Here is a 14,295-nt window from a genome sequence, read left to right on the forward strand (position 1 = left end):
ATTGTAGAAATATACAAATTACACTCAACAAGTGTAAATATGTTTGTAATTAACAAATGTAATTAGTGTTGAACTTAGCGAATGTAAATATGTTTGTAAACTTTCATTGGGCTTTCAAAAGTTCATTAAAATTGCTCCAAAAGAACTATACAGTTTTTCTCAATGAAATTTCACGTCTCCTCGAAGGAACATTCTTTGTACCTGTTGCAACTAGCGCGATAATAAATTCCTCAATTAAAACAAATATCACCGGTCGATTGATTTATCGCAGTCATTGTTGAAAATGCACGGTGCTACAAGGCTGTCTGGTTAGTGGTATATTAATGACGATCTTCCTTGAAGCCGTGTGCTACAACATGCCGCAGCGTTCTGTACGCCATAATAACGAGAATGATGATCGCGCTAATGCACATAATTAAGGCCGGCGTCGATTCCGTGCACGTTGGTGATAACGTGTCGTTCGTGCATTAGATTCACCGTGTGCAAAATATCTGGCTGTGTACCAGGAATCGATATAAACGACCCGGCAAGATCATCTTTTAGGCCTATACGTCGTTGAACATCGCGCGATAACGGGAATGTGCACAGTCGTTTATCAATCATCGTGACACTTTTCCTTATACTGTCATCTTTCCAACGAAGGTGAGACACTCGTGAAGATTTTTATTATTTAGAAAGATTATTATTTCTTTTATCTCATAGTGAATTATTATCCGACTTTTCATAATCTTTTGGGTGCTATAAAGGCATGCTGTGACGTAACACAGTGTTAACTAAGAAAACTATAAACAAGATATACACAGCGTTCGAATCGACGAAATAACGAATGAAAATTGTCAGTAAATTACGAGAGTGTAAAACGAAGGTGCTTCGTCATTAAACGGAGGTCCTCGAGCAACATGATAATTACGTTATTCTTGATAAGATCGCTATTCAACATTAGTCGACATCAACCGTCATTAACGCTACAAGAAGAGTTAATTTCACGATTTGCTAACACCCTCTATCATCGCGACCATTAGAGATCTAGCTTTCACTGAATTTATTTTTGTCAGTGTCAAACATGCATACGCTATCCTCCCACGTTTGTATACTAAATATACGCGCTGCTTTCATCGTAATTTATCAGAACGGATTCATCTTTTGAACGTTACGAGTCTTTGTAGGTGGCCAGAAATTAACTTTTAATTCATACCTTGGGACCAGAGAAGGCATTGCGGTATGGCGTGAATAATTTTCTTACCTGCAACAGAGAAAGAGAAATTTTGGTTAATTAAAATCGTAGAAATCTCGTATTACAGAAAATTGTGAAAGATTGATACGTTGTTATAGCGTTCTTCGGTTAAAGAAAATTTATTTTCTGACGCTTTGGCGTCATTTTTCTACACTTTTCAGACGAATAATACTTATTTGAATTCTTATGAAGTTGAATTCTATAACTTTCAATTATTATTTTTCACGAGTCCGTTTAACATCTGCCGCTGGTTACAGGTATGCCAGAAATTCGCAATAATCACAAAAGATCGCAGATGGTGCAAATCGAGCTGACAAATTACGAATTCTAGGACGAATTCTTTTCGCGTAATTCAAACAGCAGGAAAAAACATTCAGATTCTCCGACTATCGATGCGATATAAACGCAGGGAATTTTCCAACATGGTTTCTTCGATTCAAATTTAACAGTTTCATGAAGAATGCCAGTGGCAGGAAGAATGTCCATCATGTTGGGAAATTCCGTGGAACGACGTTCTTCCCTTGGCACGCAGAATGTATCCTGTTGTTACGAATCTAAGAAATTTCTGAGTGCTTGCAATTTGACCTAATTATCGAACGATTTCCCGAAGGAATTTCCGCGAAGAATTAAATTCCTGCGTCTGAACGAAATTTGTTTCAACAGAACAAGAACTTCTTCTTTTCAATTTATATCACTTTGATCTTTTGCATAAAAGATATAACTTAGAAAAAACGAAGCTGGCACCCCGCTGGGGGTAGCAGCCACCCACATGCTATATTTATTTTATTTTATTTTTTTATTTACCAATGAGATATAACACTTTACCAAATGTCCTTCAGGACAAATTGTAAAAAAACAAAATAAAATAAAAAGAAAGAAAACTTTGATCTTTGTATTCCATGTTTTTCATTTTCCGACCATTTTTTACCGTATTGATCAATCTGCTTTTTATTCGTGTGAAATATATTCATGCAGAATGTAGATCAGAGTATAATGAATCCTACGTAACAAGGACTGGTAGGTGTAAAAGAATGCACGACCTACGTTGCAATTTTTAATTAGAATTACACAAAAGAGTAGATCGATCAATTCATTCCCTGACACGATTCTGAGAAATTCTTTGAAAGAGTCGATAGCTCGCTGACAAGATAAAAGATCTGCCGCAAGAAGAGGTCATGCTACGAGTTCTTTTTTGTCCCGATTTACTTCTTTTCGCAACACAGTTAAAGAAGAAGAGAAGCACTCGTTATTCACTTCGACGTAAAGTCTTGAAATACTTCACATTACGAATTAAATCATACTTCGCCGTGTGTTCCGAAAGAAATCGACTTATTAAAATTCTTAGTTGTACAAATAATTTACGAGAAGGAAGAACTTTCTTTATATGAACTAATCATTACCATTTAACGATTATTAGACGCTATCCATTATAAATTTCTCAAATAAATATAATAACTGACCTAAGACTTTTGAAACAGGACATGTACCTGTACCTGCATTAATCCAGCGATAAAATCTCAATCAAACCACCATATGTCCCACGTTCAAACACAAAATTCAAAGTCTCATCGAGTTCCCAATTAATTTCCTCGCTGAACAGCACCCTCCACACCGCTCTTCTCTGCAGCCGAGGAACATTCTAAACCGATGTAACGATATTTCGAGAACCATTAGGAGAAGAGCTCTCTTCACGAGCTGGCTCGAGAGATAAACGAGGTACACGGAGGCGCAGCGATCGCTTGGTAGAAAGAGAAAAACGTGACACGATGAGATGGCGAGGAAAAGGGAGGGTGAAGCGCGACATTAAATTGGGATTAGCCGTTGGTTTAGATGGCTGTAAGTACGGGAGACACGGTCGAAGATCGGCAATGGTGACAAAGCTCAGCCTTTGGTTTAACCCCTGATGGCCACTGCGGCACCGTCCACGTGAAAGAGAAGACAACGAGTAGTACCGAGATCGCGACGTGTGTGGCCACCTTTAAGGACGCCTCGAAATGCGCCACGTCCTCCTGATCATCGAGACGCGATGAGAACCGCCCGACCGAACCGCTGCAAGAGCGATCTGAAACCATTCGAAAAAATCCTGTCTCCGATCATGTAGATCTCTGACGCAGTATTGTTCGCGAGATCGATGATTTCTCTGCCTTAATCCATTTTTCTTTACAAATATCTATCGATTTGTTAAAAATAAATGGACTGAAAGTAAATAAATTGAAATTATTGTAATATTATTTTGTTAGACTGCGGTAAACGTATCTGTGTCACTGTCAGATTCTAATATCGATGCGAGGATATACATTGAGAAAAGAAAGCAAGATAACGACCATATGTAATACTTTCCTCAATCTCAGGCTTGCACTTACGACCCAATATAAAGTCAAAGCTATTATTAATTTAATAATACCTTAAATGTAGTAATAATTGCGTTTAATCATAGCATTTTAATTTAATCGTAATAATAATAATTTAATAAATGTAATAATAATTTACGAGTATATTACTGATTCGTATTTAAACGACTCGTTCACATCCCTACATGCGATATTACGTAAGATACAGTATGGTTGGGATTACATTTGCCATCGTTTGATTCTGATTGTTGGTACCTTGTCTAGTTGGACAGCGTACAGATTACAGGAAATGAACTAACAACACCACTTGCAAAATAAATGATTATGCAATTTCATCGATTAGAGAAATTTCAATTGCATTGTAACGAACGAATATTTTAAGATCTCAATTATAAATTGTTTATAGATCGTAAGATAACGTTAAATTATATGCAAATTTCTCGTTTTCTCAATTTCTTCGAGAAATGGCTGCCATTCTCAAAACAAACGGTTCGATAACCAATATTTGTAACAATAGCTGCAATATATTTTGAAATATCTAACTTGTTGCGTGTGATCTTGACTCGCTCTATGTAAGATATAGTCTTTTGTGTTGGAAAGTTGATTTGACAGAAATATATTAACATGCTCGCTACCATGTGGCGTGTGGAGAACCGACCGCTTCAGGTTTATTGTGTAGATACAGTTTATTATAGTAGTAAATCACAATGTGCTGCACGATTTCACTCTACGTACGTACAAAATGTGTTAAACTGACAATATGTTCAAAGCAGATTTCAATTATTTAAGTGATCAGAAAATTGAAAACCATGGCTGTCACATGTGTATGATGCCCGGCTGTCACGATGAATTAGGGCCATCGCGCAGATGCCACGACGGTAGCGAACACGTTATTTCTTACGAAAGTATGAAAATACAGACAAATCGTTGAAAGCGGCTGGTAAAATAAAGTTTCCAAGTGGCTCGAACAATAGAAAGAATTTTGATTGTTACGATCTTCGCGTCGCAATCCTGGGACAATGATCTTTACACGAAACAGCGAAGTAACGTTTAAACCACAGAACGTGTAATAAATAAATCCTCTAAATATCAAATCTAAATTAATCGATGCTATTCTCGAATAATAAAATTAAAAGATCTATCCTGTTCCTTAATTACCCTCTTCCTCCGAATCACAGAAATCCACATTCCTTTCGCACAAAAAGAAGAAGAGGAGGAAGAAAGAAAAAGTATATTACCCAGTCCATAACTCAACTCCAATTCGCAAATCGAAGCATTTTGTAGATGCAGAGCGGGTTTTCACTTCCTGCACCTGCAGCTACCGTCCGGTTCATCGGCTGCGGCGCGCGCGCGCATTCCAATAAGCAATCCTCATAACTTTGGTACGGAGGCCGGGGTTGGCTCGATATTTCATCCCGGTGAAAGAATCCAGCCGCGGACACGGACGGAAAGGTGGGCATCCGCATTAATGCAGATCGCTCTCGTCGGGTCGTTGCGGCATGGAACATAACGACGATACAGCATTGCCTTCGGGATAGAGCCCCTGGCGCGATTAATGCCGATTAAAAAGGCAAAAGTCCCGCCTCTGATCATTACGCCGATGGAAGCGGCACTGGCAATTCCGTGCTCGAAGTAAGGTAGCCGTCGCGACCCCTCTTATTCCCTTTTCTTTCTCTTCTTTCCTTTCTTCCTTTTCTTCTTTCCTTCTTCTTTTTTATTTCCCTTCGTCCCTTTCACCTTTCTCTCTTCCTCCTTCGCCATACGATACGATCCTTCCTTTTTCTTACTTATCCACTCTTCTTCAACCTCTCCTTGTAACGTGTTCTTTTTCCTCTCTTTCTTCTCGCGTCCCTTCTTCTTTTTCTACGACGATCTCGGCTAAGGTCGCTGCCGTTCCGGGGCCCCTCCAGGGCCGAGTAATTACTTCTAGTCCGGCGCTGAGCTTCGCCGGCGGTTCGATAGCCAAACTTATAATTTAATGGTTAATTATATAAGGAGTCCCCCGCGATTCGGCGGAGCCACTGGGCGGACACGGTGACGTGCAGGAATGCCTCTACCGAAAAGAGAGAGAGAGAATGTACACGGTGTTCGTTTTCCTGGGCCACTCATGTTAAATCCTGGTGTTGCAACTTCGTAGGATTGAAGTTGATGTGTTGGGCGCAAATTTGGTCGCGATTGAACTTCGTCAAGTTTGTGAGACGTTTTCGGGCTGCTCCGAAGATACTTATATTTCTTTATTTAGTGCGCTTGTATTTTAATAGGATTCTGAATTGTAAAGTCAAGGAAGAAGAAATTTATATGACACGAAGGTAATGATAACGGAAATTTAAATAGCGTATTCCTAATCGCACGGACAAGCTGCACCGTTTAAAATCGTGTTTCAAGTTTTACTTCCCAGCAGCAGGTGACAGAAATTCTTCGAGCTATTTTATTTCTTCGATAGATGATCAAAACAGCGCTACGTTTAATTCCATCGTTTCCTCGTTTAATTTCTTGCTACTGTCTTTACACATCCCGGCAAGTATGCTCATAAGCGTTACATTTAAATTGAACCAGAAAGCAGATATTTTGATATTAGTTTATTGAACTCTTCCCAGAAACTATCTACATCTTCTCTCTCTAGAAATTATCTACGTATTCAAGCCCGTCTTTACATATAACAGCTCCTTGAATACGTAATATACCCGATTAATTAAATCTTATCTCGATACACCTGCGGTGCCTTTAAAAAAACCATGTAAACATGTAATATCAAGTAAAAAAAAAATATATCTAAAGAAGAGCTTAAAAACCTATCATCTTCGAAGAAAGTACGACTCATTCGTAAGAGGAAAAAAGTCGATAGTCTGGCATTTCGTCGAAAAAGAAACGATCGTACGTTGTCGAGGAATAAGGAGAGCTGGCCGATCGAAAAAGATTGCTACAAGCTGATGGAGTCATCTCTCCCTCCGCGAGGGAATGCCTCGCATGGGAATTATCTAAAATCGTCGGCGAGCAATTTCCAGGAGCGAATTTGGTCAACGTTAAATCACAACGTTAAGCGCGAGTACACGGCTTGGCGATCTGGCCGGGCTCATTTTCGAATCGGCCACGGCTGATTGATATGTATAACGCGAGCCGAGCATACGTTATGAATATTGATAAGCTGCCACGAATATCTGACCCACGTCCACCTGGAACGCGTTCCACGGCCTCCAGCGACGATTTTCCAGTCTTTTTGCGGACGTGGATGTAACACGAAAACAAGAATATTAATATCGTCTGATTCGACGGGGCCAGACATGATTGAATAAAATAAGAAATGAAAGGCCAAGATTCTATAGTTGCGCTTTTATGTTTATAAAAATAGTAACCGCGGCTGCCGATGAATCAGCGAAACGCTATATTAAATTTCGATCACTGTGTTCCTCTCACTCGCATTTACCAATCAAAATCAGCAAACAGGTTAAAGAGATTAACGATAATAACCCAATTTGTAACAAATTACCCGCAAACTACCGTTAATTTTCCAATTCCTTTAATTCGCGTAATTTCAATCGGCAAAAAAACAGGCCACCGAGGGAAAAACGGACACGACCGAACACGAGGTTCGTTAAAAACGCGTCTGAATGATCATCTACTTAATTGATACGATACTGTCGCAATTACCTCGAGTTTTCTAAACCCGCGGAAGCATCCACTCTACCCAAAGAATAAAGAGGCAAAGTAACTGTACTCGAAGCAACTGTATCCAAGTAAAGGGATCTATGGTAATTATCGATGATGACGAAACGAGGGACAAAGTGGAGCAAAGCGATTACCAAGGATCGATGACTAGCTGATACGCATCTGTCCACTAGGTTAACGTAATAAGTATATACTAGGACAAAGGAGCGATCTAGTAGGTGGGTTATACCCAAGGGGAAAGATGCCAAGTGACAGAATCCAAAGATTCCATGGTGAACCTGTAACGTCGTTCCGCGTCCTCGCACACCAGGCGTGTCTCTTCTGTTTCTCGAGCAACGAACGCCTAGAGCAGCGTCTCGAGTAAGCTTCTTACTCGATTTCTGTCCATCTCGGCTGTCCATCAAACCGTGTCCGCGCGATAGATTTCTGGTCACGCTTTAAATCGACCGTCTCTCGATTGCGACCGTCCTCTTGCCCTCGATTTTGTCGTTCCGTACCAGGATATTTCTCGCGTTTGCATAAGAACGAGAGTATACACAGGGAAGATTGACTTTTTTCTCGAAGAAGTAAAAATCTGATGGATTTTTCGATTAGACAGTGAACGCGTCTCGGTTACTTTTTCTATTTACCGAAGTCGTTTCTCTACGATGAGGATGTCCGAATAATATTTTTATTTAATCGTAGGATTATTCGAGTAAAACTAAGTTTCTTAAATATCTTTGAAATATCAGTGACGTTGATTAACAATAATTTTAATATTTGTTCGGCGAGTTACAAGTTTCGAAGAAGATGTACAGGATATATCGGATAAAAATCTACAATGCGCTCAATCTTGTCTTTTTAGTAGAATCGACAAGCTACTTCCTAGCAACGTACCGTTTCCCTGAAAACGTTCGCGAGTCGAATTACCACGATCTAGCATACGGGTCTCGCCGATTCTATCGTCGTTCCTGTCGACAACAAGTTCCATTCTCATCGAGAACTTCAGAAGCTACTCTCGGAACACTCGATCCCGCGACGATATCATCGTTTCATGTAACTTCTGCCGCATGAGAAATCGAAACAGAGGAGAACGCGATTCGTTCCACGCAACGGACGCCACCATGGGAACGTCTAATCACCATACACTCCTCGTCACTTTTCAAACAATCACGCTAACGTCGAACGATGCACCGTGTCGTGACAAGATCTTTCTAAGAAATCGAGAAGCTTATTATACTTTCATTGGTTTAATTTCGTGCGTTAAGTGCAAAAGAAATAACAACGTGCTGTGTTAGTTTCGAAATTATACCGGGACGAGTTGAAAGATCCAACATAGTTTCAAATATGTTTTGGAGGATGAGAAATTCCAGTAAAGATCGTAAATTCGGATTAATTCGATTTTCCCCGAAGTTCACGATCGATGCTCGTGATCGTCGCGATTTATGCAGCTTCTGGCGCTTTCTCCGCGCTATTACGTAAACCAATGCGGCAAAAACCGTGTAACGTAGTCTGGGAATTCTCCGTTAGAACGGAATCCTGCGTTTTCCATCGCGGTTTCTGCTCGATCGACCAAAAGTCAGGCGAATTTATGAATCGAGAAGAATATATTTTAATATCGTTGCTAATTTAAAATAATTATTAGTCTAAGTATATTACTTTATTATATCGATTATTATTAATTTCTACGAGCTTTTAGAAGATAGATATATCTTTCCTTTTAATAAGCCATTATGTGTACATTATCATAAATTGTAATTTTATAATCTTGTTATCGAAATTGGTCTATATTTATCTTCTGCCGATAAAATTTTTAATATCGGTAGTCAATAATCATTACCTAGCAGTAATTATGGTCGTAAGTTTCTAGATAGATGCAACTGAACGAGCATTAGAACGCTGTTGACGTTCACAAATAAAGACGAAGGAGTCAACTAATCGTGGCAAAGAGAAAAATTCGAATCCTGTTAGAGGGAAGCTCTCCCCCCGTGGAAAAGAGTCGACTCACTCTGTTATTTCAACGTTATGAATAATGCATTCGCGATTGGTACCCATTGATATCGAACGAGTACATATAATTACAATGGATCGTGATAATTGCCAGGAACGCCGAAAGAGATTCTACAATGTCGGATTGAGCAACATTCCAGCGCGTTTAAAGCGTCTTCTTTATTAAATAATTTGCTTATTTCCTTCCTAAACTCACTGCAGCTCTTCTTCTTGTCAAATTTAATTGAAATTAATAAGATCTAATTAGCTCTAACAGAAGAAAATTCCAATTTTTTAACACGATAACTATTGAATTTTCATGATATTTATGAAAAGTTTAAAGCAAGAATTTCTATAACTATGACCATAAAAATATCCATAAATTTACATAAACAGCCGAAGGCTACGTCGTAAGTACTCCGAAATCTCGAAATAAATTTTAGGAAAATTCCAATGTTATTTAAAATTGTGCTAAAAAAAAAAGAAATATTTCTATCAATCTTTATATCATAAATTCCACAATGGCCACAAATCTTGGAACATTGCAGACATTCCAAACGTTCACGATTGTCTCGCCAAAGTCGTTCGAAATCCTAACAGCCCTTCGCCAATGGTGTAAAATTAATACCGGACAGTAAGCCCCCAGCGAAACGATCCATAACACGCATACGCAATTATTGTCGTTAGAACGAAACTAAATCGGTCGTTGGGGCCGACTACAAATTGCACGTTCCTCGTCCAGGCAAATTAGCCGAGGTGTAGCTCGTCGTCCTGCGAATATATCTCGCAAGGAATGCGCTTTCGTGACGGTTTTATCTGATTCTACCATCTAGACAATGATTATGAATTATACAATTGTCTGTCCGTTTCGGGGACGAGCGCCGTTCTCTGCTTCTCGTTTATAGAAACTCCGATTGGTTAATTATACCGTGATCGTGCATGGCACGTTCTATTGTTGTCAGCATTGGAAACGTTCGTTCGTGCTAGGATTAAATTTTGGTAACGAGCAATTACTGGCCTCTATGAATTACGCATACGTGATTTGATAACGTGTCGATGTCTGCGAACAGTTCTTGTGTATGTAATTATTGGCAAAATGGATAGATAAAATGATCGGAGCGTATAAAATATTCTGACGATCTCCTTCGTTGAAGTTCTGATTAAGGTTCGGGTTTAGGTCTATTACGTGTCGCAGCTTGCGAAATTAATAAGTTGTTTAACAAACTTCGATTTTAAATACGCAATTAGTGCCTTAGTTTCACGCTGGTTGATATGATTGAAGAAACCTGTAAGGCAACTTCTGTAATATCTGTCATAATTCTCGTGTGCATATCAAACGTGGACTTCACTTGGATACGTTAGACCTTTGCTGTATAATAAAAAATTTCCAGTTAAATGAAAGATAAATTGCAAACTTATGTCTACGAAGATTAGACTCGCAAATACGTGTAATAGACTTCAACTATCTCGTCGGAAATATTTTCCAGATTTCGATCAACGCTCGTTCTGAATATGTATAAACCTGTCGCTAATAAAACCTCGAGTAATCGTTAGAAAAATGTAGATTTTTAAATGGTCACGATTTAAACGTAGATTTTTAAAATCAATATCGAAGAAACCTTTGACGGTATCTAGAATCAACCTTAAAACTTTCTAAATTCTAAAATACTCTAAGTGGAACAAAATTCTCATCGAGATCTCGCCAAACAAAAACTCTGTACAAGAACCTATCGTACAAATTGGAAACGCCTTCCGCCTACGGAAATCCAGTTAAAACCTATTAAAATCACAGACTTAAAATACGTTTGTTCTCCGTGACAAACATTTCCAAGAAAATGAACCGTGACTGTGATAAATAATCGACGAAGTCTCGAGTGGTACACGGTCTAATGAAACCTGGACGCCTCCCGGGCGCCACGAGTTCCACGCAAGAAGAGAACCGAGCGGAGCGACAGACGATCGTAAAAAGATAATGAAGAACGACCGCGGGTGTAGCCGAATAAATCGAGGGGCCGTTAAATGGGAAGCCGAAATGCCCTAATTGTCGATACAGAGACCCCCTATTGGCCTCGCGGTACGTATAATTACACGAGAATGACTCGGCGCGACCAAGAGCGCTGCCTTCCCTTCTTATCGCCGCGGCTCGAGCCTCTGGCTCGGCTCGATCCCACCAGACAGTCATTTAATCCCATGACGATCAGTGGAGGTACTAACCTTCGGCTCCGGTAACGTGTGTCCCAGACATTTTGCGGATCATACTACGTCCGCGTCGCCGCTTCCAACCTCCATCCTATGCTCCAGCTCGATCGGATATCGAAGCACGATTTCCATGCGATCGAACCGATTCTTATCTCCATAGTGCCGGGTTATTAATTTTCTACGAAGATTATGCAGTATGTCATAGCCTGTACCATGGACGTATGGCTAAGCGTGTGAAGGATGAGGTTTACGGAATCGATCGGGAATTGATGGTGAAGCTGAAGAATTCTAAATGCTTCTCTGGAAGTTGACGGTCTGGAAGATGTTCCATAGGTTGAAATTTGAAGAGAAATTTTATTTACGTAGGGTAGTTGATCGCGATGATAAGAAACAAAGATGCGAGGATTGTTCCTTGTTTCTAATAGATTCTAAGAACGAAAGTCTTAAATACATAATAATGGACGTTCTTTTATTGGAATCTTTGATAAATGCAAGCTTTCTATCGAGTGAAATTGGTGAAACTTTAAAACGTGGAGGAACAGAGTCTCGTTGGAGGGTAAGCAATAATTAAAAAAGAGTTATTTCAGTGAGAGATAGGTGGTGGAAGGGTTGTGTGCAAACTCGTGCAGGTCTACATTTCCATCGATCCCGAAGAAACGGCCGAGCATAAGCCGGAGGAGAGGTCGGTCGGCCGGGGCGTATACCAAAGCCACGTGGCGTGCGCGCTTCTGTGATTGCAGAGTTCGGCCTGTCATTACCTGACCCTAGCGTGACCTTTTCGCGAGAGGCCTTCGAGGTTCAGGACGAGCGTGTACGTGCGCACACGACGCTGCCAGCCTGTGCAATATAGTAAGAAGATACATGAACGCGTGTTCCAAATCGTGCCAAATGGAAACTTCCTCTCCTGACCCGTTTATTGAAAGTGGGTACTAACACGGAGATCGGTTTTTGAAATCGGCCGAGGAATTCTTTCGTGAGAATTAATCGATGGGTTGGACCGAATGTTGGTTTTCAGTAAATGATAGAGCTTCTTTTTTACCAGAAAGGAATTAGATCGTTAAAACGTATTAGCTTCCAACAGTAGTTTAAAGGTTGCACGCTAAATATATAATTTTACGTTAGGAAAACTTCTAAAGTATTCTACATCGAACGAAACAATATAATTATGTAGAAGTGAAACTGGTCTTGCAATTATCTTGAACAAGACAAAACTGGAATAAATATGAAAATAATTCACGAGCAAGAAAGTTAATATACTAGGTAAAAGAATTAACATTCTTTTGTCATAAAGAAACTCTCGTTTATTCCGTACAACCGCTCTTCTGTTTCTATATCAAAGGCACGTAACTAAAACGAAGAAGAATACTTAATTTCCGACACAACATAACCTACAACAACGTCGAGTCTCGTATTACCATAAGTAGTTTGGTATACTTTGCCACGTCGCCGTGTATCCTAATTAAAGAAAATTATGCAACCTGTGATCAAACGGGGCGGCTGATTATAATTTCAAATTAGCGCCCGTAAATTTCGGCGACCGCGAAGACCGCCTCGTAAATCACAATCGAATACAAATTGACCGTATTCGCGGCCCCGTTATCTGCTCTTTTTAATCGGTCAATCTTCGGCCAATCGATATCTCTCTTTCCTCGCCAGAAAGTTCTTATACGTGTAATCCGTCATTAAAGAATTAAAATGAAACACATAACGGCTATCGGCAACTACCGACTACCGACGAAAGAGGAAAGAAATAACAGAAAAGGAGAAAGAGCAAGAGAAGAAAAAAGGAGGACCGAGGGTCGAGCGAGCACAACTACCGCGGCTGAGTGCATTTGTTTGCCGTTTCCATGGGTTTCGACCTTAAAAGCGTGCCGACGAAACCGACATCGCGGATATCCTATCTCGCGAAGGGATCTCTCCGGCAAGATTTTTGCGGCTCGGACCGCCTGCGCCAGAAGGAATGCGTTTACGCGCTCCTGCCTTCGAGTAAATCTCGTTAAAGGCTTCCCGTGGATTAAGGGGAAAAGAGAAAGAGAAAGGGGTTAGACGCGCGAGTGGAAAAGAAACGAGAGAGCGGAACCTATAGGCTACCTATCCCAGTACTTCGCTATATGCATAACAATTTCGCAGGAGGTTTCATGGGCCAGCTGAAAGAGAAATTCACCGGGGGAGATGGTAATCTGATGTTGCGTTATCGGGGAACGCTGTGAACAGGTCGGATTATCGTTCCACCGACGTTCCGCGCTCCTCCTTGCTGTAATTTAGTGTATAACTGTTCGCGACTGGCGCACCGTGCCAGGGATAACTGATACACGTGTATACGCGATGATTAATGCGTTTACGATGCCACGTCGAGTGAAACGTTTTTATGAATAGTCAGTCAGTCGTGATGGGTCATTGCGAGCCGAGCGGAGACGGTTCTTTATCACATCGTTGTGCGATCGACCTTTTTTCTTTCTTTAATAATGTACGGTTATCCGAGATAAACGTTATTCGATTAATTTGTAGGTAAAGATCTTTGTCACAACTTTTGGAAGGTCTTTATAGTTGTCTGTCACATCTTTGTGAAATTGAATTGATATTTTTCTGCTTTTTCGCAGATGTAGAATTAAATCAAGAATCCTTGCTTGCTAGTAGAATGCAACCAGCTTGCCATTTACCAGAGTAAAGAATCCTTCCTTGAACCTTCACGCTCTCTGCACCCGTACACATCGAAAGACAAGCCCGTAGATTTTCTTCAAAAGGACCACAACGAGCCAGAAACTTCCTCCTACTACCATTAACCTTGGCATCACACACGGCACACATCCGCGTGTTCGTAACTGCAAGTGCAACGTGAAACATAATTGCAGACCAGGCCGATACGTAGTAGCCAAA

At 40.3% G+C, this 14,295-nt stretch overlaps 1 protein-coding gene across 4 annotated transcripts in view; it reads right to left on the reverse strand.

Moving 5' to 3' along the window:
• LOC132911088 (uncharacterized) overlaps positions 1-14,295 on the reverse strand; it is a 189,481-nt gene that overhangs the window by 32,774 nt on the left and 142,412 nt on the right. For 2 of the 4 annotated variants that reach the window (XM_060967481.1, XM_060967483.1), the window contains one exon: positions 1,196-1,243. The exons of the other annotated variants lie outside the window; for them this stretch is intronic. In XM_060967481.1, the coding sequence (XP_060823464.1) occupies positions 1,196-1,243 (48 nt within the window). The remainder of the gene's footprint in view (positions 1-1,195; positions 1,244-14,295) is intronic. 4 annotated transcript variants of the gene reach the window in all.

This window comes from Bombus pascuorum, chromosome 10 (genome assembly GCF_905332965.1).
Source record: "Bombus pascuorum chromosome 10, iyBomPasc1.1, whole genome shotgun sequence".
Taxonomy (NCBI): domain Eukaryota; kingdom Metazoa; phylum Arthropoda; class Insecta; order Hymenoptera; family Apidae; genus Bombus; species Bombus pascuorum.